This window comes from Equus caballus, chromosome 25 (assembly GCF_041296265.1).
Source record: "Equus caballus isolate H_3958 breed thoroughbred chromosome 25, TB-T2T, whole genome shotgun sequence".
NCBI classification, from domain to species: Eukaryota; Metazoa; Chordata; class Mammalia; order Perissodactyla; family Equidae; genus Equus; species Equus caballus.
In genome coordinates, this window is record NC_091708.1 from 32,727,904 (window position 1) to 32,755,128 (window position 27,225).

General features: G+C 40.9%; 1 protein-coding gene across 6 annotated transcripts in view; it reads right to left on the reverse strand.

Annotated features, from left to right (window-relative positions):
• Nucleotides 1-6,894: 6,894 nt before the first annotated feature.
• Nucleotides 6,895-27,225, reverse strand: part of FBXW2 (F-box and WD repeat domain containing 2) — a 31,056-nt gene continuing 10,725 nt past the window's right edge. For all 6 annotated transcript variants that reach the window (XM_001504721.5, XM_070251382.1, XM_070251384.1 and 3 more), the window contains exons 4-8: nucleotides 20,724-20,918; nucleotides 18,497-18,630; nucleotides 16,063-16,149; nucleotides 15,021-15,190; nucleotides 6,895-7,562 (exon numbers count right to left, since the gene is read on the reverse strand). In XM_001504721.5, the coding sequence (XP_001504771.1) occupies nucleotides 7,274-7,562; nucleotides 15,021-15,190; nucleotides 16,063-16,149; nucleotides 18,497-18,630; nucleotides 20,724-20,918 (875 nt within the window). In that variant the 3' untranslated portion in view covers nucleotides 6,895-7,273. The remainder of the gene's footprint in view (nucleotides 7,563-15,020; nucleotides 15,191-16,062; nucleotides 16,150-18,496; nucleotides 18,631-20,723; nucleotides 20,919-27,225) is intronic.

Below are 27,225 nucleotides of genomic sequence, written 5' to 3' on the forward strand. Positions count from 1 at the left end.
GGAAAAAATCCTTTTGATTCATGATTGCCCATATTTTCCTTTAAATATTACTGATCATCAGTGACACATCTTCATTAGGAAAAGTTTAATTAAAAATACAGTTCTACTATATACCCAGTACCGTTGACTAGCTCTCTTCCGAAATGCTGTCTTCCTAGACCTACTTTCACAGGCCATGCATGATTTTTGACAAAGCCCATCAATTACTGGGATGTAAATAGCAATTGTTGAGAGGTTTGTTTGACACCAATCCTTTTTATGTAATGAAAGAAAATTTCAATGCATGTCTTGGGTTATTATTTCTAAGCTAGCGATGCCTAGATTAGTGAAATTTTATTTTTGACCATAATTCAATTCAAACAATGTTTCCCAAGTATTTGAAAATGTAATAAAAATAAAAGGGTAAAAAAAATGAAGATAGAATTCAAAAGAAATACAAATAAGCACACATAAAAATGTCTTCACATGCTAAATGTGAATCAAAGCAACCTTGAGATACCCTCCTCATACCTACTAAATTGGCAAACATCTTTAAAATAACCTTCAAAAGTGAGGCTGTTGTGCTGAAACAGATACCCTCAATGCAGCAAGGTGACAATATAAATCTAATTCACCCATTTGGAAATCCACAAGACAAGTATGATGCAAGAGCCACAAAGTGTTCCTTCTCGGACACAGAGGTTTCTGGGGAGCTAGAAATGTTCTTGCTTGACTTGGGCAGTGGTTAGACTGTGTCAACTTTCTAACTATTCAGTAAACTCTGTGTTTTATGCATTCTTCCGTGTCTACAACAAAAAATGCTATGAGAAGAATTTCCTTTGCTTTTACCAATAAGTATCTCCTGGGAACTTGTTCTAAGGAAATACGCACAAAGAAGTTCTCCATAGCATTATCTAAAAAGCAAAACTGGAAACTACCTAAATGTCCACCAAAACAGCAAATTATAATAATAAAGGATATTCCGAGGTATTATAGTAATTCCAAAGACTTAGAGCATACTTTTGAGAGCACAATACAAAACAATGATTTGCAATCATCAATTGATACATTTGTGCAAGAGGATTAGAACAGAATATTAAAAATCGTTATGATAAAGGAGCTCTGGGTAATTTTCTCCATAAGTTTGTATTATCGTTAGATTACCTTGACAATAAAGAGAACAGAACATGCGGTTAAAATGCAAAGGACAGGAACATCCCTCTGGCAAGGACTACCCATGTCTAACCATAGAGTGATGATCAAACATTCGGCCCAAAAGTACTCAGAACACTTTAGATGTTTATAGGATACGGCAGGACAGGGAAGTCTAACAGAGGAAGAGCTGTATATAAGTGGTCTTTCATTTGGCATCAATGCTCTGATATTCTGAAGTTATTTTTCTCCCAGTTAATGTAGACCCTAAGACAATCATGGAATTTATTGCAATATCTTATCAAGAACTTTATTGCGCATTATGGAGTTCCTAGCCTCAATCTTACAATGTTGGTGGGGAGACAAGGTATTCACCTGAATTTTGACAAATTTATGGATCAAGGGTGAAAGTTAATGGTTTGCCAATTGCAAAAGGTCACACATGATAAATTGCCAAATGAATTGCACAACCACCTACCCTAGACAAAAATGCTGAGTCAGGCTGGGTGGGGGATGATGGTTAGCACAGGCTCTGAAGACAGTGGGAGGTCAAAGGGCTCCTAAAGGCTGGCCTAGGACAGGTGGAAAGGAACATGAAGGGCTTTTCCATGAGGATGGGAGATGACCCAAAGTGCAGAGGCAGGAGAAGAAAGAGTAAGAACTTTTTGAAGAGATGAGTTGGGACTCATTTCATGTTAATGAATCTAGACACCCCTTGCTGGTGATAGGGAGTTATTAAGGTGGTTTGAACAGAGGAGCCACGTGCTCAAAGGAGTGGTTGGGAGATGCCCTGGAGGCAGAGTGTAAGAGGGCTTGATGGGCACATGTAAGTGAAGGGGGAAGGCGTCAGTCCAGGTTTGGATTGAAGAGACTTGAAATAAGAAGAAAACGGGAAGGGAAACAAGGAATAACCCAGGACTGTGAAGGCTAAAAATTAGGTCCCAGCCTCATCCTCACCGCTTACTATTTCCCTAAGCAATTAGCCACTTTGCCAAGCCTCAGCTTTCTCAACTGTAAAACAGGAACGATCTGCCTCTAACAGTACTGTCGAGATCAAAGGTACAGTGTGGTTAGTGACAAGGAGCCCTATAGATTTAAATTAAGAAAGAGCTAACTGCCGGGAGATGTGCTGACCAGAGGAAGGCAAAAGAAAGGAAGTGGATTCCAGAGTCTGGATCTTGCACAATGGTACCTTCCCCCGTATTTGCATCTCCTCGTGAAGGTCCCCAAAATTCCTTCCTTGCATTTTCCTTTTAAATTTATTGTTTTCCCTCCTGGATCTCATTCAGAAAGTGTTATATTGTTGGGCTTACACTCTAGAATATGCAGAAACAGTAAAAGAACAGAGCCACTTTAGATCACATGAGGGGCAGTTCCATTTCTACAAACACATTCTAAAACACACTTTCCAAAAAAACCTTGTGAACTGGATGGGGAAAGAAACCCAAGAAAATAGTCTTAACTACAGAATGCATTTTTAAGGAAATGCAGCTTTATTACTTTCAAGTACAAATGATAACGGGCTTGGCTGGCCAAATGTTGCCTAATGGAAGGAACCTGCTTTAATGTATAGATATATAGGATTTATAGTTAGCACAACCACTCATGGGTGAAAGAATGCTTCTATGATGCACAAAAATAATTTCTTGTCTTAGAGAGACATCTTGTTCCACAATCACTCCACTATTTGCTTAAGCGATCCCTTCCCCCATCCCAGACAGTTCAAATATACACTTCACACCTCATTCCTCCTAGACCACAACATACATCAAGTTAGTGAAACATGAGTTGATGGATTTTACCACATTGCTATAGATGTTGGATTGGTGAGACCAGCCTTTTTCGACCTGAGCATTCTCATCAAGAGTACCAAGTCTAAACTAGCGAAATATGTCTGTTCACAATGTGAGTATAGGGGCACCAAAAAATTGTGAGCTTGTACCATCTGAATTAATATTTTGCCAGATTTAAATATGCAAAACCATCTTTATTTGAGCAGATTCATGAAGAGTAGAAGTAGCTAGATTCTTTAAGCTGCAATAATTAGGCGGCTTTACACTGGTCAGGATTGTAACACCAACTTTAAACAACTAAACCATTCTAGGGAAGACTGGAAATGCGTTGAATCAACTTGACAGCAAAACACCTTTTTGCACTGAGCGTAGTCATTCAGCCTGATGGGAGTGCTGCAAAGACTATCCAGGAATCCACCTGAGGGTTTATTCTGAAAAAAATTCCTAGAGCAGGCACAGGGGACTTCTGATTGGAGACACTGCCAAGGATGGCTAGTGAGCATTTCTGTCAAGAAGGCTAACCTGTTCTTTTCATCAGACACTCTATCTGCGGACTGCATACTTCTTGAGTGTCCTGGTTGTCTTAAATATCTTGGCAAGCACCAGCATAATCAGGTAGGAAAGCCATGTCAAGGGGATAGACCTAAATGGTTTCTCCCCTACCCTGACAACTCTGTGTCCCTAAAGGCTAAGGTGACAGTGTGCCCTGCCCCAGACTGCATCCCAGAGCAGTGATCGGATTCTGCACACTTCCTACAGAGAAAGGCAAGTGGTTCTGACACCTAGGCCTGCAAGAGGCCCAGAAAGCTGGGAGAGTGCTGACGGGATGATCCACCTCTAGGCTCCCCAGGAGCCAGGGCACACAGTCACAGCTTCAAGGAGCTGGCTGGGCTTGCCAAAGCAATGTGTAAAGCCAGGCTCCACCATCCTCAGCTACTTCTGTTAGGTCAAAACGCCCAAGCTAACAGAATCAATTTTCTTCATGTCTAAAATAATACTGCTTCCAAAAGTATTTTTCTCCCTAAGATGTTTTAAAGATGTAGAGCAGCAATCATTCTCCTGAGAGCAAATACTAGAAGGATTACATAATAATCCTCATTCACACTTTACTAAGCGTTTTCAACGGCCAGTACAATTTTTAAACAATAAAAACGAAATGCAAACTTTAAAATTTAACAGCAATATTCCCCACCTTCCAGTTATGAAAAGCTATCCAAACCATGCACCTTCTGTGGAACTTTCCAGTCTAGCCCCTCCCCTGGAGGAAGACTTTCTTCCTGTTTCTCTGACAAGTCTAAAGGTCCGTGCAGGGCCAGTTTTAACAACACATCACTTCAAATAATGGCGCAGGAGGAAACTACTTTCCTTTAGAATGGGAACCACCTGCTACAAACCTTACACCCTCCCCACCCCCCACTCAGCTCCTTTGGCTCCCTGTCCTCACTCTGGAGCCTGAAGTTATGGTACCTCTATGAACGTGAGAGGAGGGAAGCCCTTCACGTCCACCACCTCAGCGTCCTCAGGAAATCCAATGCTCATAAAGAAGGATGCTGTCCATCTGCTCCTGACCTAAGAATTTTTTAGAAATCAGAATATTCATAAAGAAGCGGCAAAGGCATTCCCTGGCCTCTGAGCTAAGGAAGCAGAAGGCAGTGTGAGAAGACAACCCGTAACTTAATGAAAGGAGACTAAGCGCGTACAGCCGCACTTACCCCTACCCATTTCTCTCTCTCCCCATTTTGCTTGATTTTTTTAAAAGGATGATTTTTCCATTTTTATACGAGCTGGCAATAGTATGAATAAATCCAGCATCTAAAAAGCAATGAAATAAAATGCTCAGGTGAAATGAAGGCTCTGGGAGAAGGAATCAGTTAGGACTCCAACCACTGCCTCAAGCATTGCTGTCAAAATCCCCTGCACCAGGCACCACCCTTGATGGTAACTTCGGTTTTCAGCCCTGAAAATTGAAATGAGACATTCTGTACAAGTTTCAGGTTTGTCATTTTAAAAAAGATTTTCCCCACAAATAGCTATAATTACTTGCCCTTTGAAGCTATTGGATAGATCTGAAAGTGAGGTGGGAGTAGGGATGGTCATTAGATCAGTAACCTCAGTTACTTGTTCAGGCTGGATGAAAAGGAGAGCCATTTACCCTTCTCACTGCCCAGAGTCTCCTGCAGCTCCTGCAAAATAGATTCCAGCTGCAATTCTGGTTCCGTTCCTTGGAGCATCAAGCAGAGCTCACGCACAGAACTCAGCGTGAGATGGATTAAACCCAGATTTGGGGGATGGAGGAAAATTTTGTTCCTTTACCTATTTCCTTAGAATCTCAACATGGATATTAACTAAACCTGTTCTTGAAACCAACCATTAATTCTCTAAAATATAAAGTTCCCAGCATTCTGGGGTCCACCGTCAGGCTCTGAGCTAATACAGACTACGAGAGCACGGGGTCTCCACTGCAGAGTTTGCATCTTTCTCAGCCAGCACCCCTTTCCTACCTTTAAGATAGATATGCTTCACACTAGAGTCGGCAAGAGGAATAAATAACCCACACTCCCAGGTACAGGTTCTCACCGGGGTTCAGTTCTCACTGTCATCTTCACACCGCTCTCCTATTGTTCCACGAATGCAATGCGGGCCCCCCCCCCCCGCCCCCCGCACAGCACCACGGTAAACCGCTGAAGAGCACATGATCTTCTCCTTCTGCTTGCTCCCTCTACTTTCTCTCTAATGTTTGTGACTATTATGCTGAAACATTTCCACTGCTGAATCACAGAATTACCGAGCTTTACAGGAATGAGAGGGTGGAGGAGACAAACTGGCAGCCTCTAGACAGGCTTTGTTCAGCCCACTGTATTTTAAATTATCTTCAATTAGTGGTCAACATTTTTGAAATCAGGGAATTTCAAATAAAAATCTGGATTTCTACTTCGTCCTGAAAAATCAGAAGACCCGCCACCACTGGGCTCGTTTCTGCTGACAGTGAGAGAGGACTAACTGCCCATGAGATAAGTTTCCCAGGGTTCACTCCTACCCCACGTGTCTCACTCATTTGTGTTACCTGCATGGCTCCCTGGGCATTTGAGTTTGTGAACCCTAATCTAGGGCAATTCCTTCATCTTAAAGCTGAAGAAAATGAAGGCCCAGGGATGGGAAGTTAACCTGCCTGCGGCCACACATCAAGGGAGAGGCCAAAGAGGAAGCAAAGTGAGGTTCAGGTAGCTTTCTTTCTAATACAGCACTGCTGTTGCCTCTCTAGGGAACCGCGCCTCCACCAGCATTTCTTCCACCAATCATTTACATTTTCTAAGTGGAAAGTGTTATATTTTCCACATTCCCCTTTTATCCATCATTTTCATATATTTTATTTCCTTATAGATAACAACTTTGTATCAATGATTTCATTTAAATATTATCTCCAACCCAAAAGAAACAATTAGGAATCAGACAAAACAGAAATAATCAACTTTTGCAGACCTCAGTAAACACAGGACCAGAAAGAATCTTAGAAATCACTTAGCTTAACACCTGGCTACACAGACAGGGAAAATGGGGCGCAGAGAAGCACTATGCCTGAGGTCGCAGGGTTCCCAGGTAACAGAGCCAGCCTTCAATCTCCCAGCTCAGTGCCCTTTTACTCTACCATGTCACTTCAGTGCAGGCAGCCAGGCAGTGGGGCACTGAGGCCCGGCTCGCTCCACATAGAAGCAAGAATTACAGAACTCCCTCACATCTTAGACACGGCCAACTTTGACTCTCGGTTTAGCATGAGTTCCAAACAATCAATTTATAGAAGTGGATTTGCACTCAAAGACAGACTTTCTCTGGAAGTGGTATTTGGTGACGAGTTCACAAGTGTCACGGGACTTGGTCTTTGTAACACTGGCTGCTGTGAAAGCTCAGCCCATGAGAGAGGAGCTGCTACAACATCATAGCACCTTTGCTTCAACTTCAAGAGAAAAAAGGCAATGGTAAAAAAGCTTTAATAGTAGACAATGTGTTTTTATAGGCAACCAATTAGCAGATTAATGAACCATTTAACTTTCTTTACTTAAAACCAATATTCAAGAAAGATGAACCCAAAATGCATCCTCATACTGACCAACAGAACTAAGTACAATGAAGTCAATGGTGTATCCCATTAGCATGCTGCACTGTAAGTCAATAAAACAAGCCCTCCCCCGCCCCGAGCCCTGGCCCCCTGGCAAACATAGATAAATGATTGTGCACTGCGTGATGATACCATTAGGTGAGAACTTTGGTTCATGCAGTCGGCTGCCACAGAGGTTGCACTAAAACCCGCAGCCCCGGCACCCAAAGTCAGTCGGCCGTGGTAGCTCGTGGCATCAGCCGTGCTCCTTCCACAACACCAGGTGAATACTGTGGTCAGGCATGCTGGTGGCAAAGACCAAGCCCGTGTCATTGTGCCCATCCAGTCCATTCAGCCAGGATGCTTCGCCTGCCAGGAAGCTTGAGCCTCTCTTGGATTTCCTGTACTCTGGCAGAGGCCAGCGGCTAATGAGGCTCTCTGTCCGCAAGTCCATGATATACAGGTAGCGGTTGTCAAACAGCAGGGCGAAGATATCTCCGAAGCCAAGCAAGGCCAAGTTTGCTATCTCAGGAGTCTTGATGACCCTGCAAGGATGACAGTTAGGAAACGTGAACCAGAGGGCAACTCTGCTTCTGCTTCTGCTACTAAAGTCTTTCCCAGGGACATTTAAAACCAATACAAAATTCATACAAATTTAGTTAAATAAAAGTTTTTGATAAAAAGGAAAATATGAGGACAAAAAACCTCAGCCTACCTAAAACGGGGGGAAAGGGAAGGCAGCTTCATTATATGATAGCAGAGGCACACAAGGAGAAAGGTTGTTTGGTAACCGTTTATAAAAGCACAAAATGCCCAGCCAGGCTGGAAAGGATCTTAAAGATCCTCTCATTTAACATTCTCATTTCTGAGATGTGAAAACTGAAGTCCAGCCAGGGTAAACACTTTGGCTAAGGATTCACAACTATTCAGTCAGAACTACAACCCAAGACTAACTATTATCACTAGGTAAAAAATTTATTCATGAAATCCTAGAATGCTGGCCTAGGGGAACTCCTGGAGCCTAGAACAAAGACCGAAAACCAAGTGACAAGTGCTATTCTATGCAGTAGGGAGCAAACACACAGGCTCCTCTCAAAAAGCAGTGGTGGCTGAAAATATCACAAGTTTCCTAAATAATTCAGACACTTTAGTAGATCCAGAAGAAGGTGTTAGAGAAAACTCGGGGAGTTGGGAGCAGAGCCTTAACCTTCTCAGGTTGCCAGTTCCCAAACATTGATGACAAAGGCACAAAATGGGAAAGACCTAGCCACACAGCAGCACAGAAGAGAAAAAATTTAGTTTCCGTTGTCTACACTCGTAGTGAGAGGAAAAGGCTGACAAAAGGTGAGGTCCTCCTTGGAGGCACTAGGTAAAGAGCTATGAGACAAGGGAAATACAAATCCTGCTCTGGCCGGCCCCCGTGAGAGGCAAGTTTAGCCTATGTTTTAACAAGGACACTACCAACCAGCGTCTGTCCAAGGGGTCTACCTGAATGGGCAGAGCCTGGTAAGCAGGACAAGTAAGAAAGAGCTGAAGGAAATCAGCCGAGACAGGAGGAAAAGACTTGGTAGCGACAGGGAAACTAGACATGACCATCACCTTTAGATAGTGAAGGATGCACAGGAGGTTACACCAGACATTATGAGCTCCAGCAGAGGGAACACGGCTCCAGGGCAAAGAGGGTTACACAGAGGCAGATTTCAGTTTGACGTCAGGAAGGGAGGGGATTTAGTAGTTAGCACCTGTTCCTCAGACTGAAACTGAACTTATTGGCCAAACCTGTTTCACTTCTTTATTTCCCTGGCTGCTCATTCACCCAGCTGCTCAAGCTAGGAAACATGGCAACTATCCAACTCTCCTCCTTCTTACATCTTATTCAATCACCAAGATCTACTGATTTTACCTCCCAATGTTTCCTCTAATTTACTCACTACTATCCGAATTGCCACAACTCTGATCTGAGCCATCTTTTTTAAAATTTTTTATTCAGATTATGATAGTTTACAACCTTGTGAAATTTGAGTTGTACATTATTATTTGTCAGTCGCGTTGTAGGTGCACCACTTCACCCTTTGTGACCACCCCTCACGCCCCCTTTCCCCTGGTAGCCACTAATCTGTTCTCTTTGATTACACGTTTAACTTTCACATATGACACATGGAGTGATACAGATTGTCTTTCTCTATCTGGCTTATTTCACTTAACATAATACCCTCAAGGTCCATCCATGTTGTTGTGAATGGGACGACTTTATTCTCTTTTATGGCTGAGTAGTATTCTATTGTGTATATATATATATACCACATCTTCTTTATCCAATCATCAGTTGATGGGCACTTAGGTTGCTTCCACGTCTTGGCCATTGTAAATAATGCTGCAATGAACATAGGGGTGCATGGGACTTTTGGAATTGCTGATTTCAAGTTCTTTGGATAGATACCCAGTAGTGGGATGGCTGGGTCTTATGGTATTTCTATTTTTAATTTTTTGAGAAATCTCCATATTGTTTTCCATAGTGGCTGCACCAGTTTGCATTCCGGCCAGCAGTGTATGAGGGTTTCTTTTTCTCCATAACCTCTCCAACATTTGCTACTTTTTGTTTTGGTTGTTTTTGCCATTCTAATGGGTGTAAGGTGATATCTTAGTGTAGTTTTGATTTGCATTTCCCTGATGATCAGTGATGATGAACATCTTTTCATGCGCCTATTGGCCATCTGTATATCTTCTTTGGAGAACTGTCTGTTTATCTCTCCTGCCCATTTTTTGATTGGGTTGTTTGATTTTTTGTTGTTGAGTTGTGTGAGTTCTTTGTATATTATGGAGATTAACCCTATGTCGGATATATGACCTGCAAATATTTTTTCCCAGTTAGTGGGCTGTTTTTTTGTTTCAGTCCTGTTTTCATCTGCCTTGAAGAAGCTCTTTAGTCTGATGATGTTCCATTTGTTTATTCTTTTGTTTCCCTTGTCTTAGAAGACATGGTGTCCAAAAAGATCCTTTTAATACTGATGTCAAAGAGTGTACTGCCTATATTTTCTTCTAGAAGCCTTATGGTTTCAGGTCTTACCTTTAGGTCTTTGATCCATTTTGAGTTAACTTTTGTGAATGGTGAAAAAGAATGGTTAATTTTCATTCTTTTACATGTGGCTTTCCAGTTTTCCCAGCACCATTTGTTGAAAAGACTTTCTTTTCTCCATTGTATGCCCTCAGCTCCTTTGTCAAAGATAAGCTGTCCATAGATGTGTGGTTTTATTTCTGGGCTTTCAATTCTGTTCCACTGATCTGTGCACCTGTTTTTGTACCAGTACCATGCTGTTTTGATTACTGTAGCTTTGTAGTATGTTTTGAAGTCAGGGATGCCTCCAGCTTTGTTCTTTTTTCTCAGGATTGCTTTAGCAATTCGGGGTCTTCTGTTGCCCCAAATGAATTTTAGGATTCTTTGTTCAATTTCTGTAAAGAATGTCATTGGGATTCTGATTGGGATGGCACTGAATCTGTAGATTGCTTTAGGTAGTATGGACATTTTAACTGTGTTTATTCTTCCAATCGAGGTGCATGGAATGTCTTTCCATCTCTTTATGTCTTCAATTTCCTTCAGGAAGATCTTGTAGTTTTCGGTGTATAGGTCTTTCACTTCCTTAGTTAAATTCACCCCAAGGTATTTTATTTTTTTTGTTGCGATTGTGAATGGTATTGTGTTCTTGAGTTCTTTTTCTGTTAGTTCGTTATTAGAGTATAGAAATGCTACTGATTTATGTAAGTTGATTTTATACCCTGCAACTTTGCTGTAGTTGTTGATTATTTCTAATAGATTTCCAATGGATTCTTTGGAGTCTTCTATATATAAGATCATGTCGTCTGCAAACAGTGAGAGTTTTACTTCTTCCCTCCCTATTTGGATTCCTTTTATTCCTTTCTCATGCCTAACTGCTCTGGCCAAAACCTCCAGTACTAAGTTGAATAAGAGTGGCGATGGAGGGCATCCTTGTCTCGTTCCTGTTCTCAGGGGGATGGCGCTCAGTTTTTGCCCACTGAGTATGATGTTGGCTGTGGCTTTGTCATATATGGCCTTTATTATGTTGAGGTAATTTCCTTCTATCCCCATTTTCTTCACAGTTTTTATCATAAATGGCTGTTGGATCTTGTCAAATGCCTTCTCTGCATCTACTGAGATGATCCTGTGGTTTTTATTCCTCAATTTGTTGATGTGGTGTATCACGTTGACTGATTTGCGGATGTGGAACCATCCCTGTGTCTCTGGTATGAATCCCACTTGATCATAATGTATGATCCTTTTGATGTATTGCTGAATTTGGGTTGCCAAAATTTTCTTGAGAATTTTTGCATCTATGCTCATCAGCAATATTGGCCTGTAGTTCTCCTTTTTCCGTGGTGTCCTTGTCAGGCTTTGGTATCAGAGTGATGCTGGCCTCGTGGAATGTGTTAGGAAGTGTTCCATCCTCCCTAATTTTTTTTGAATAGCTTGAAAAGTATATGTATTAAATCCTCTCTGAAAGTTGGTAGAATTTCCCAGGAAAGCCGTCTGGTCCTGGGGTTTTATTCTTTGCAATGCTTTTGATTGCTGTTTCAATCTCTTTCCTTGTGAGTGGTCTGTTCAGATCGTCTGTTTCTTTTTGACTTAGCTTTGGGAGGTTGTAAGAGCCTAAGAATTTGTCCATTTCCTCTAGGTTATCCATTTTGTTGGCATATAGTTTTTCATAGTATTCTCTTATAATCTATTGTATTTCTGCAGAGTCTGTTGTTATTTCTCCTCTTTCATTTCTGATTTTGTTTATTTGAGCTTTCTCTCTCTTTTTTCTTTCTAAGTCTGGCTAGGGGTTTGTCAATTTTATTAATCTTCTCAAAGAACCAGCTCTTTGTTTCATTGATCCTTTCTACTGCCTTTTTTGTTTCAATAGCATTTATTTCTGCTCTGATTTTTATTATTTCTCTTCTTCTGCTGACTTTGGGCTTTTTTTGTTCTTCTTTCTCTAATTCAGCTAGGTGTATTTGAGACTGCTTATTTGGGATTTTTCTTGTTTGTTAAGGAGTGCCTATATTGCGATGAATTTCCCTCTTGATACAGCTTTTGCTGTATCCCATGTGAGTTGGTATGGCATGTTATTTTCATTTGCCTCCAGATTTTTTTGACTTTTTAATTTCTTCAATGATCCATTGCTTGTTCAATAGCATATTTTAGCAAGACATCATCTTTTGCTTGCACTACTGCCAACTGTTTTCAACTGGTCTCCCCACATCTACTCTTAGATCCTTTCAATCAGTTAACCTCACACTAAAATCTAATCCTACTGGTACCTCATTTAAACTTTTAAACTCTTCCGTGGCTCTCTATGGCATTCACATCTCCAGCGACACTGGCCTTTCTCAAATGCAGCAGGGTCCTTCATCTCAGGGCCTTCGAATAGACTGGTCTCGCAGTCTACAATGCTCCTCACTGCACACTCACTGCTGGCATTTACTTAATGCATATACTCATCCTTTAGAGCTTAGCCTGAATCTCTTCCTCAAAGAAGCCTTCCCTTACTCCTCAAACTAGGTGGGGTCTCAAAGTCCCCCACAGTATGTTGCTCTTAGCCCAACCACTGAAACATCTGTATGTAATTAGTTGTTTAATATCAGTCTTCTCTCTCGCTGGTTAGTAATTTGCATGGGTTTGCTAAGTATTTCTGATGGTTCCCAGTATACAGCACAAAATGCCTGACACACAGGCAGGTGCTCAATAAATACCTGCTAATGAATAGAACAGTGGTGCAATGAACATGAGGAAATAAAAATTCCTACAAAAGAGATCCAAAGGAAACTGGGACAAACAGCAAGAAAGTCTATTTAGTCCCACATCGTCAATGCCAAGCAGGAAATAACCAGAAACTTAGAAAACTGGGTGGCTAGGGAATAGGATTTAAGCTGGTGAAGATGAGCTGACTCCAAAGCCTGGAGCACAAATAAGTTGCAGAACAGAATACAGGTTTTGACAGGCTCACAGCCCCCCTTATTTTGATTTCTTTAGAACTGTAAACAGACATCCCTGCTGTGCAGTCTGGGCCCTTGAACCTAAATAACCCTGCCTGCTGTTCTGAGATAACTAGCTCAAGAGATTGCATCATATCTTAGCTCTATTGAGCAAAATGCTGCCATCTGCACTTTGCTTCTTTTCAATTAGCTTCAAAGCATAAGTAGCCCTACCTGGTCCCAGCAACTGAGGCCATAGGATTGTACTAAGATTTCAAAAGAGGTTGATTTATTTGCATTTGGAGTGGAGAAAACCAAGAGATAAAACAGCCCCTTTTCAAAGAAATAGTCTTAACCTAGCACTTCCTAGCAGCAAACAATCTTGCAGGTTTATTTTTTAAAGCTAGTGTATCCAAACACCAAAAACAAACAGAATTTTCATCTGGGACTCTAGACTCTATACGCCATTCAGAGTAAGCAGCACACATGAGAAAGGTAAATGCAGGGTCAAATTAAAACCTTTAGAGACTCTTAAGCATTAAAAAGATTATAATATCTATACTACACATTGCCTTTGCATGCCTCCCTCCCCTATTTTAATTCAAAACAAAAACAATACGAAATTGTAAAGGAGCTGATTTTCCCATTATGACTACCTGGATTTTTTCTTTGCAAAGTTATCAAGTTCTTTCAAAAGCTCTTTCTCTCTGGCTTGCTGGTCCCTTAAGCATATGCCTGTTGGATGATCCAGCCATGGCCGGCTGGCTGGCTGGCTGCTGGACTAGGGTGAGCCGTGGAATGCTGGACAAGGCCCCTACTCTCTCTTGGCTTCAGTTTCCGCATCTATAAAATGAAGAGCTTGGACTAACATTTTCTAGGATCCGTTCTGGTCTTTTTTTCTCAAAGTATAATTATCAATCAGTTCTAGAAACGATCCTGACAGCTTGGAAACCTAATTGGTTAGAAATGAAGGTCTGACACCTGGGAGACATAAGTGGGGTTGTAACTTTATGACTAGAGAGACAGGGCCTGCCAAAGCCCTGTTGGCTAGTATGATCAATCCCATACAAGTTGACCTCAAACAGTCATGCAAAAAAACAATGAAGAGAACATTCAATTTTCTGTACTCCCCCAAGCCAGCATTTCCTGAAACCATGCTGTGGAACACTAAATCTGTGAGCTATTAACAGGTGTTCCTCAAAAAGAGGGCTTTGTGCACAGTAAGTGTGAGGTACAGTGAGTTAAATTCAAACAGGTTTCTTTACGCAGGGGTTCTCAGAGCTATCAGTAACAGAGCTCTGCCAGGTCCTGTGCTAGGTCCTCATTACAGGCATTTCACTTAATCTTCACTTTATTGGTGAGGAAATTGAGGCAGAGAGAGGTTAAGAAACTTACATAAAATCATACAGCTCCTAAGAGATGGCACCAAGTCTTAAACCAAGGTTTGTGTATCACCAAGGTAAGTTCTCTGAAGCACCATATGGCACTGGCTTCCATCAGGCTCTGATGTGCTAAGAGACACCGCCAATCTCTAAGAGGGGTCTACAGCATGCAGTGAATCACAAAATTACTTGTCTATCGATCTCTTGTGTATTTCTTTGGAGAGAAACCTTGTAAGTTGTATTTTTCTCTAAATACCTCTGTCTTTTTACTAGTCAACAGAAGGTCATTTGATGCCTCAAGGTAAAATTTCAACTGACAAGGAAATAGAACGTAAAATGTTAGAACTAGAAATCCGAAGATCTTTTCACCCAAGCCCCTCATTTCCCAGAAAAGGATGTTAAATTCTGAAAGGGGGAGTGACTCAGAGTAAGGAGAGGGACCAGAACCTCAATATTCTAGGTTCTAGCACGTAACTCTTTCTGATTACTGCTATGTGTGAGATTTTCAGCATATAACCCTCTCTTTAACTGATATAGTAAACAGTTCCCAAAAGCAAGTTATTGACTAGTTTATCCAAATATTTAGTCTTGTCTTTACTACTAAACTGCAACAAAATAAAGAGACCGCAACACTGTCAGAGGAAACCTTACCTGAGAATATCATAACTGGCAAAGTCCCACTGGTAGAGACCCAGTGCCGAACTACAGACGATGTATTTGCCATCAAAGTGAAGTCTGGGCTGCAGGCAGATACTTCTATCCTCAGAGACAGACAATGTCTTCAAGCACTTGCAGTTGATTTCTCTCCCAATTGGCCAAATCTACAGATAAAAGACAGTTAGGAAAGATGACAGATGATATCACCATAGAAAAGCTTGTCCTTAAACAACGTGGCTTGTGTTGCTGACATCAGATACAAAGTGAAGTAAAGTGGAAAGACTGCAGGTTTTACAGTCGAGGGATGGGTTCAAGCTCCAATTCTGCAGGTATGTGCCATGTAATCTTGGGTAAAAAACTTAACCTCTCTGAACCTCAGTTCCCACAATGAGGATAATGCCTACTACGTGGAACAGTGCAATAAGAATGTATGTAACAGTGCTCTGTAAACCTTTTGTAAATTGTTTTTATTATAGAAGTAAATGTTTATTTTTTTTTTTGAGGAAGATTAGCCCTGAGCTAACATCTGCTGCCAATCCTCCTCTTTTTGCTGAGGAAGACTGGCCCTGAGCTAACATCCGTGCCCATCTTCCTCTACTTTATACGTGGGACACCTACCACAGCATGGCTTGCCAAGTGGTGCCATGTCCACACCCGGGATCCGAACTGGCAAACCTCACGCCACTGAAGCGGAACGTGCGCACTTAACTACTACGCCGCCAGGCCGGCCCCCAAATGTTTATGTTTTCATAGTTTAGATCTAAGAATTGAGGAGTAGGAGACGCATGTCTTAAGAAAACAGAATGTACTGAAGATAAATTTCTGCAGTTTTTTTTTCTTCATTTACAAATCAGGGTTAGAAACTGCCTAGAACATAGAAATAACAGGTAATTCTCTTTTCAGTGTTTTAAAGATGGCTTGGACTAAGACATTTCTGCCTCCCTTGAAATATTCCCCCTTTGCCACACCATTTTAATTTTTAAAATTTTGCCAGGTTTTCTTTGTTGAGACAGACTGATGGAGAAGAAACCCTCACCTTGATCTCATACTTGTCCGCACTTAAGAGGATGTAGTCTCCAGGGCTGTGCAAGAGAGACTTGACTTTGCACTTCTGCAAGACCACCTAGAAATGGAAACATCCGTGTTACGGAAGATCCTTTCAATGCTACTCCTATATTGCTTTTAAAAAAATTGAAAATATGAAACGATACGGTATCCTAGAATAGCTAAGCTATAACTCTATGGCCAAGTTAACTTCTACTAAGAGTTTACTACAACCAGATTCTCTACATTATCAGCAGGATCTAAAAGTGTCTAATGTTGGCAGTATTTAATCTTTGCTTCAGTCTGGAAGCAGACATTAGGAACGATTTTAAAAATGATAAAATGTGACTTTATAGAAAGTGTAAGGAACAGGAAAGAAAAAAGTCTGCAGACACAGGAGATACAAGTGATCTGTTTTCATAAGCATGTGCATTATAAAGGAAGAAGCACTGGGCCTGGGACCAGAATCTGCCATATATTGACTTCGCAAACTGGGGCAGTACCATCTAATCTCTTTGCTTCTCAGTTTCCTCACCTTTCAAATAGGGGATGAGGCACTTATCTCACATAACTGCAGTGAAAATGAAACAAAGCCATTAAATAACCGTAATGGCAATGAACATTCCATTGGCACGTGGGATCTGTAAACACTAGGTTCTAGTTATTTTTGTAATAAATCAGCATGATGTGACAGGGGAGGCCAGACTCACTCATTCAAAATCCTGGGTTGCAGGTTCAACTGAAACTGACAGACATGCTACTAGGTGCCAGGCACCTTGTTGGGTACTGTCCCATCACCTCATTTAATATTCACAGAAACATTGAGGAGATGATGAAACTGAGGCCCGGAAGGGAGGAGTAACTTGTCTAAGACATCACAGTCAGTGTCCTGGCCCCAAGCCCACTGTTTTTAACCCAACACCAAATTGTCTGACATAACTTTTCTATTTAAATATTGAATGTGCCCAATACAGAATTATTTCTTTTCCCAATTTCTTTATTGGTAAAATACACATAACATAAAATGTACTATCTTAACCACTTTTAAGTGTACAGTTCAGTGGTATTATTGATCTTCTTACAAACTGCTCTCCTTTTAGCTCTGCCTATTTCAGAAAGACACAATTACCCATCCAATCTAAAACCCACTAGTCATCTCTGATTCTTTCTTCTTTGTTCCCCGTGAGTCAGTGGGTTCAGCTGGCTTTACCTTGAAGACATATCCTTCATGGGCGCCCTTCTCTTTCTTTACTGCCACTCAAGTCCAAGCCACGGGTATCTTTTGCTCAGACTACTGCAACAGCCTAACTGGCCACCCTGTGTCCACTTGTGCCCCACTCAAATCCACTTTTCACTCAGCAATTATCTTCTTAAAATATAAATCACACAAGACCCTTGCTTAGAACTGCTTCCTACTACACTTAGAATGTCTATAAAATCCTTAACAGTGCCAAGTAAGGCATACATGAGGGCCACCCCTCCCCCAACTACATCACAGCTCCGCTGGCCTTCCAGGGCATCAAATGTGCCAGGTTCTTTCCCACCGCAGGGCCTGTGCAGATACTGCACCCTCTGCAATGGTCCACTACTTTTACACAGCTACCCCCAATTTATTCTTCATGTTTTGTCCCTTCTCAAGAAGCTTTCCCTGAATGAATGAAATTGGATACCTTCCTAGACTTTCTCACAGAACACTGCACTTCTCCTTCATAGCACTGAACACAATTTGTAACTATACATTTATTTGTGATTTTACTGTTAAAATAACTATTTCTCCTACTAGGCTAACACTCGTGTCAGGCCTGGGTCTGTTTTGTTCACTCCTGCATCCTTGGGCCCTCACAGAATGGCATGGTAAGCTCAAGAACAGTTTCTGCATGGCATTTCCATTATTAATATTGCATCTAATCCTCACAGCAATCTTTTCTTGAAAACTAGAAAACATCACAATGTTCTTTTAAAGATTCTGTAGATTTTTCTTTGTCCCATTTCTTGTAATCATTTTCTTTTTCAAAATAAAAACTGCTTTTCTGATTAAAAAAGAAATATGCTTAGCCTAAAGGGAAAAAAGCACCCACAATTCCAAAGAAATAATCATCTTCAACATTTTGGTGCATAAACACACTCAGAAACTGATATCATACATAGTTTTTTGTATGTAAACCTGTTTTATTTGCTCCCTCTACCCACCTAATGTATTGTGGGCACCTTTCCATGTCCAAAGTTATTCACTTGTTAAAACTGTTTACCAAGTGTCTTTTACGTGTTGGTCACTGTTGTACATCATCATGCTTTGTGGTTGCATCCATTCCATCTTACGGCTCACCTACCACTTATAAGGCAGCGTCTACCATCCTCCACTCCACCCACAGCTCCCCCACCCCCACAAAGCCTGACGTCCAGATTTCTTCTGTAAGTCTTCCTACCTTGGTGACCCATTCCGTGTGCCCAGTGAGTGTGTTCAGGCACGTCCCAGCAGATAAAGCCCATACTTTCACAGTGAAGTCTGCAGAGCCACTCACCAAGATATCCAGTTCATCATTGTAATCGACGCTAAACACTAGTATACATAACACACACAAAGTTAAAACATGCCTCTGTCTGAGGGGCTTTATAATAGAGTTCAATAATGTTTATTCTCCCTAGCTGTCCAACTGTATTTCTCAGCCAGAGCTACCATAAGAATGGTCCCACTCAGCTAGCAATTCTATGATAAAAAAAATATAGCCATTTCAAAATTCTCATTATTATCATAGCTTATTATGCTAAGGATGGAAAGTGTCTGGATTAATACACTCTTTTAAACTTGTGTTAGCTTCCAAGTGAGAGGCAAAACCAGTGTTGGAAATAATGGCATTTCTTCTTAGGACTGCTGCCTGATACTACACAAACTTATCTAGCTTATGAAGGGAAAACAGAACACAGGTGGCCCTACTTAGATTTGCACTATTTATTGCAGTGAGGCAAAATGTCAAGAATATAAGCTGCAAAACAACGCCCATATTCAAGAAAAGCCAGTGTAATGAGAACAACAAAATAAAACACAAAGATCTCAAAGGTCAGACTAAGCCACTATCTCAAAACTAACTGAATTTCTTCACAGCTATACCCCCAGCACCTAAAATGGTGCCTGAGTATGGCAAGTGCTCAAGTATTTGTTTCTAAATGTCTGCCAAATTCTAAAGGAACACTGGGGACCTAGAGATGAAGACATTGGTCTTTTCTTTAAGGAACTCAATCTAAGTGAGGGGTGGAGGAGGAAGTCCAAAAAAAATAAATGTTTACCTCTTGCTAGGGAAACACCAAGGAGAATGACTAACTCTGCCCAGGGGTATCAGGGAGGACTTCAGGGAAGAGGCGATATTGGAGATGGGCCCTGAAGGATGAGTAGAGTTTATCAAGAAAAGAAAGAGAATACTGCAGGTAGAGGGAGCAAAGGCATGGAGTTAGGAAAAGCCACAGCAATGTCCAGGGAACAACAAGGAGAAAGTTTTTTAGAGCAGGGCTCTCAGTTGATCAGGTATAAAATCACTTGGAAGTCAATGTATACCTTGACACTGTGGAACAGTACACTCAGTTTAATATACAAGTTCCATGATAATTCATATATCTTCAAATATTGATTTCTATAACAAATGAGTGGCAACATAGCAGACTGAGGAAAAATGTATAGGATGACAGACAAAACGGCAAAAAAGCCTGTTTTTAGCAATCGAACAGCTAGGTTTACTTCAAAGAATTACTGAGTACCAGGTACAGTGCAAGGAACTCAGGACCTAAGAGTGAACAAGACAGGCAAGCTCCCTGTGCTTTGGAGCTTACAGCCTGGTGGGGAAATCATGAGATGATCATACTTACTTGTACGATGAGAGTTAGGACAGAAATGCAGGTTACTGGGAAACCTACAGCAGAGAGACCAACCTGTTGAGGGAGTCCAGGAAGGCCACTCATAAAATGCGAGGCTTAAGAGCACAGATGGTGTCTCTCAGGGGCTAATGCGGTGGGTAAATGGGCAAAAGGAAGAAGGGAGCTGCTGCACAAGAGGCTGGGGAACAGCTCAGCATGCTTTCTGCACAAAGCCCCAAAATACAGTGCAGCAGAGGGCGAGAGCAGGTCTTGAGGTTATATTCAAAGGACGAGTTTTTGCAAACCAAGCCTGCTGTAAAATTATTAGGAAATCTTCAGGGATCTGTTTCTTTCATCTTATCTCTAGGCAGTAGCTTGTTTTAACAATTGTCAATCAAGCTCCAATTTGACAGAATATGTGTAGATCACACAATCTGGAAACCACTGTCACTCCAAAGGATTTTCAGCCTTAATTCTACAAATGAAGTAGACAGAATTTACAAGTGTAGGACTTAGTCAATTTGAAGTATGGAATCTGATAAAAGCAAAGGGGACTGACTGTCCAACAGCATAAAAATGAAATAGGAGAGAAGAGTTTTTAAATGGGCCAAAGAAAAGCAAAATTAGGGAAAAAATTCCAAATAAGAACTTGAATAAAGGGATTAACTGCCGTGACTGAGAAAGAATAGATAAGAAAGGCAGGTTAAGTTATAAAACAAAACAAAAAAGAGAATCACATTCTTGACTTTTGGCTTCAAGGCACAAGGTTAAACTAAGTCCAGAAACCCTTGAAAAAGGGCAACCCACCCGCCCCTGTGTGCCCCCGGAAGTGCTGGGTCCTGCTTCCAGAACTCCATTCCCAGCAGGCCACAGTGTTGTCAAAGGAGCCTGTCACAAGCTTCTGCTCATCAAACTTCACAGCTGCACAAGTGTGGGTCTGGATGCCATAAACGCACTGCCCTGTGCTCACATCCCACAGTTTTGCAGACAAGTCATCTGACCCTTCAAGAGAAAAACAGGGAGGTTAGTAAGAAAACAAACACTAATGAAGGAAAATCAATCCCCAAACCATGGTATTCTTAAAGAAGAAACTTAACGGTCACCCTGCCTAGTACTCTCACTTTATAGCTGAAAAAACCAAAGCATGGAGCGGGTAACACAACTTGCTCAGGGTCACCAAAATGGTGTTAACGGCACAGCGACTGAACGCAAGCTTTTTGGTATAGTCCTTTTCCCTTAATTTTCCAGGCTACAGAGGAATCTTAGACTGAAGCATCCTTTGGTGCTTCCACTTCTAAAATATCATAAATCTTTGACTCTCATGAGCTCTCTGATTTGAGCTTGAAATGATGTGTATTACTATGACTGCATGTGTACACGCATGCCTGTCCATTACCCAACAACCCTGAATAAATAAAGAATGTTGAATAGTAAAGCAGTCTGCTGGAACATGTTCTACTCTAAGGCAAGTCCAAAGATAAGCCTCAGATCATGAGTTAACTTCTGCAAACGCTAACTGATAATTTCTTGAGCCATCTTGAAATGTGTAAAGGAACCCCTAAGAAAACCAAGGATAAATTATTCCCAGATAGTCACAACAACTCAAAAATGAGCTTGTAAAAGTCTCTTAAGATTCTGTAGAAAACAGTACATTTTATTTCTGCCTCTGAAGAAAATATTATACTGATCATGGCGCCAATTCAAGGCTGTGCTTGAATTATGTTTAAAATCCTAATGATTAACTCACGTCTCATAACTTACCTTTAGAATAAAAAATAGTAAGAACTGACAAAGACATTTTGAGGACAAGTCACTATGACAAGGACATAGTATCCTAGGAAAGCACAAATTAACCAGCTTTCAAAAAGCTGAAATGACTAAAGCAAGCCAGCTACAATTCTACCCTTAGGGGTTGGTCAAGAGCCACTGTTCCAGACATTGGAAAAATAGCTACCACTTATGAAAGAGGTAGAGCGTGAATTCAATCTGGACAAACCCTATGAGAACATACTGAAATGAAGACTCTGTGTGGCATCACTTTACTTTGTAGGGACTCAGTTTCCTCTCTATAAAATGAGGGGCAGGACTGGCTGGAGGTTCTCACTGGGCATATGAGACACTGGAATCATCTGGGGAGCTTTATCAAAACACGTGTGCAAGGCCCTACCTTCAGAGAGTCTAATTTAGAATCTCTGAGGTGGGGTCCAAAAAATCTTAAAAGCTTGCCAATAATCTTAAAAGCTTGCCAGGTGATTCTAATGCATCGGCAATATTTTGAGAACCAATGATCCAGAACAGTGCTGTCCAACAGAAATATAAGGCAAGACATATGTGTAATCAAAATTTTTTCTATTATTTACTTCAAAAAGTAAAAAAAAGAAACTAATCTAATATAGTTTAACTCAAGATGTCAAAAATTTAACATTTCAACATGTAATCAACATAAAAAAATTACCAATGAAACGGTTTATCTTCTAAGTCTTTGAAATCCAGTGAGTATTTCACATTTCACATCTCACTTTGGACGAGCCACAGCTCAAGTGTTCAAAAGCCATATGTGGCCAGTGGCTACTAGATGGTGCAGTGCAGTTTGAGATATTCTTTAAGCTTGGACATTTTGTGACTGTATTTCTAGGGGGCTAAAACAGGGAAAGAAATCATTTCGGGTCCTACCTGAGCTTGGTTCTGATTTACTGCTAGTGCTCAACTGGGGTCTCATTCATTCAACCTTTATTTATAGAACTTCTGAGTCAGGCAGGGCTCCTGCTCACACAGCGCTTAGTCTACTTGGGAAGACAAAAAGGCTAAGCAGGCAAATATAATTCAGTACAGTAAGCGGTGGGCAGTACAAAAGCCCACAGCAAAAGCAGGGAGGGGATAAAAGGAGAAAACGCCTCAGATGAAGCTCCCCTGGTTCACACCTGTGCTCCTGAATCTCTAGTGTTCCACAAATACGCCTTAGGAGATGGCATCCTTGGCTCCTCAACTATACTCTCATTTGTTTTTAAGCTGGGCTTTGTCTTAGGATTGTTTGAAGAAGGGATCTCATGGCTTAAAAAAACTTTCAAGTTTTAACTAGCTGAAATCTAAAGGATGAGTAAGCTAACCACCCCATCCCTACCTTCCACTCGGCCGCCAAAAAGGAACAGTACATGCCAAAGGTCAGCCAAACTTTTTCAGTACAAGATTAGATCATAAATATTTTAGGCTTTTTGAGCCATACAGTCTCTGTTGGAATTACTCTGCTGGATTTGGCCCTGAGTTTGCAGTTTACCAATCGCTGGTATATACCTACTAAGTATCTCTACATATTACATAAATACATGTGAATAGACACTGGGGTCAATTCATAAAGAACTACTTGGAACCATTCTAAAAACTGCCTAGGAACTATTTAGAATGCTTGTCAAAATGCATTGTCTAAACATGGACACTGATACAAAAGCAGTTCAGCATGACCAGGAAATAGTGACAAAGTCAGGCTGGAGAGCTGGGTCAGGAGGATGTTTACGACCTTATTTGCATTTCTGAAAGATCACTATGGCTGCATCACGGAGAACGGTTTGAAGGGGGGCAAAATTGGAGGCAGGAAAGCTAGGTAAAAACTAGGAGAGAAGATAAACAGAATGTGGTATATAAATACAATGGAATATTATTTAGCCTTAAAAAGGAAGGAAATTCTGACACATGCACTTAGTGAAATAAGTCAGTCACAAAAGGACAAATACTGTATGATTCCACCCATATGAGGTAAAGAGAGTAGTCAGAGACAGAAAGTAGAATGGTAGTTGCCAAGGGCTGGAGGGAGGAGGGAATAGGGAGTTAGTGTTTTAACAACTACAGTTTCAGTTTGGTAAAGACGCAAGGATGGTGATGTCTGCACAACAATGTGAATGTACTTAATGGCACTGAACTGGACACTTAAAAATGATTAAAATGATAAATTTTATGTTATGTATATTCTACCACAATTTGATTTAAAACAAAGGGAGAGATTATCCAAACTAATTATTTAAACTAGTTTATACAGAAAAATATTGCACCATTCAGGTTTACACCCTAAAGAAACATGGGAAAACAATCAGGCTGAGTTGAGTTCCATTTTACAGTACAAGTTTACTCTTAGCTGCTAAGCTTTCAGGAGCCATTATTCTCTGCTCCTTTTGGCTTTGTGTCAACCTTCCCTATGGACTTCCATTTGCTGCACTGGCTAGCCCAACCTGTTTTCAAAGAGGTCATCATTGACGCAGCCTAGAAATGAAAAGGAACCAAATAAATGTAGATTATTTTTCACTATACGAAAGGGAAAAAAAAGCCCTCTCAATTCAGAAAATAGGATGAAAACAATAGTTCGATATAAAAAATTACAAGGATGGGTATGTAACAAAGACAAACAGAAAAATGAGCCGTAGCCCAAATGGAGTAAACTATCGTACGAAGCCAAGTTTAAATATTTAACTGGTAGAATTCTCAGCTCTCAGTTGCCTCTCTGAGGCATTTGACTCTGCTGACCAACTGCATAAACATTTACCACAGCCTCTTTAAGAGAGGCAATTTCCATTCTCCTTGAAACTCTCTTCATCACCATTCTGTTTCTTTACCTCTCCCCTTTCTCTAGGCGTGCTCTTCAAGGGTCCACCCTAGGCTCTTTTCTTTTTCCTCTCTACATCTCCTTTTCACTGTTACAGCCACAGCTGTGATGTGACTAACTCTGAAATCTCTCTCTAGCCCTGAGCACTCCCCAAAGCTCTCATCCTGTACTTTCAGATATTTGCAGGAATCTCCACTTACACATCCAACTGGATTTTAAGTTCAACCCAAACTGAGCTCCATCTACATTCTTGAATTTATTTCTTTATTTTCTATTCCTGTTACTAGTACCATCTTCCCAGGTATACACACAACTAGAAACCTCAGCCATTTTTGAAATATCCGTTTTTCCTTGCCACACACCCAATCCATTACCAAATCCTGTTAATTCTATTTCAACAGCTGCTCTTTCATTCAATTGCTCCTTTTTAAAATCTCTATCCTTACTATCCTAATCTAGACCTATTTACCCTTACCTAAACTGCAACAGGCTAATACTTTAACTTGGATGCTTTAGATTTGTCTATGTCAGAGGGTGTCAATAGAAGGAGTATCTCCTAAGGGAACATTTTAGAAATTTGTAGGGGTGGTTTCAATTTCACAATGATTGGAGTAGGGGGGTACTACTGCATCTACTGGGAAGAGGCCAGGGATGCTAAACATACTGCAATGCTTGGGACAGTGCACAAAAAGAACTGTCTAGTATTTTGCATGACATTCTCGAAGGTTCTGCCAGATATTACTAAGTGAAAAGCTTATTCTTAGTTATCTGAGCCTAGAACCTGTTTTACAAAGCATATTTACAGTTTATTCTGAATTTTCTATCAGTGTAACTACCAGGTAAATTGAGAAAAAAATGTACTTTGTTGGGAACTTTACTAAGAGTTTTTCATCATTTAAGAAGATCACAACATTGATGCTATCTGTGGCACAAATACAACATTCTGCATTTATAGCTGTCATGATCACAATGACAGCACATACAGGCACAGACATGACTGCAGTACTGGCTTCCAGCATAGCTGTGCTTGAGAACTACACGTTGAATGTGTATTATTTTAAATTACTGTTCTCATAATTTTCCTTTGGATCAGAGTTTAGGGACTGTATTCATTTAAAAAACATGTGTAGCTAAGTTATTTCTATGAATTTTACTTTAAGGTAATATTGTAAAATATGTTATAAAAAGAGGACCTGGGTCTGATAGAAATAAAGAACACTGGTCTTGGGGCCGGTCCCGTGGCCGAGTGCTTAGGTTCGCGTGCTCTGCTATGGCGGCCCATGGTTTCGCCAGTTCGAATCCTGGGCGCGGACACAGCACTGCGCGTCAAACCATGCTGAGGCGGCATCCCACATGCCACAACTAGGACTCACAACTAAAAGTACACAACTACGTACCGGGGGCTTTGGGAGAAAAAGGAAAAATAAAATCTTAAAAAAATAAAAAAGAACACTGGTCTCCTTGAAGAAGAAAGCTCCGATCCCGGCCCCTTTTCTGCTCAGAAATCTTCCATAGTTTTTTCTTACTGCTTATAGAAAACTGTCCAAACTCACGTTCCCAGCATTTGAGGCTTTCACAACACAGCCCAAGTCTACTTCTTCAGATTTTATTCTAAGAGTCTCTTATAGAGTCCCTACTTACATCCTAAAAATCCAGCTAAAATGAATTTTCTTTATTTTCCTGCTATGTGCTCCATGCTGAGCCCTTTCCATACCTTTGCTAATGCTGATCTTCCTGCTGCAAAGCCCTTACTCTCATCTCTCCAAACTCCATCCACTCTTCAAGACTCAACATAAATACTGCTCAAGTTTCCCAAATGGAAGAAATCACTTCTTCCTCTGAACAACTATACGATTTTTTTCTCATACCATTCAACTACATCAGCTGATCACATCTCTTTCATAGCTCTTGTTTTTCTTATTTGACTACAAGCCAGAGGTCATGATACAGCAGCTGACAGGTTAATATGACTCAAACATGATATTTTTTAAATTGTGAATAATACTTAAAAATCACTCTTAAAAAAACCAGGATATTTCACAAAAATCTCGATTTGAGGCTTCTCTTAAAAAGTCAGATCTGACAGCTCTGAGCCTGAATCCCACATGGCAATAACTCACCACAGTGAGAGAGCAGCCACCCTCCCTACAAGCGCAAGTGTTCTCTGATTAGCCAGAGTCCACGTGGAAACTTCTACTTATTCAGGTTACCTTCCTGATCCCAGTGTGTGTGTTTTCTGACCAAAGAATCGCTCTAATTCATCTATGTATGCCCACACATCATCTTTCATATAATAGGCATTTTACAAATAAATATTTCTTGGACAGCACAAAGCACAATAGGTTCTTTTCTTACCATTTCAGAAATAAGCAGAAGGATAACTACTTCATTCAGTTTATACCATATTAATTTTATTTTTTAAAGATTGGCACCTGAGCTAACATCTGTTGCCAATCTCTCTTTTTTTTTCTTCTCCACAAAGCCCCCCAGTACATAGTTGTATATTCTAGCTGTCGGTCCTTCTGTCTCTGCTATGTGGGATGCCACCTCAGCATGGCTTGATGAGCAGTGCTAGGTCCGTGTTCAGGATCCGAACTGATGAAACCCTGGGCCGCTGAAGTGGAGCCTGTGAACTTAACCACACAGCCACAGGGCCAGCCCCTATACCATATTAATTTTTAGCATCAGCCATCAATCTTTTTGGCAATACTATTTCAC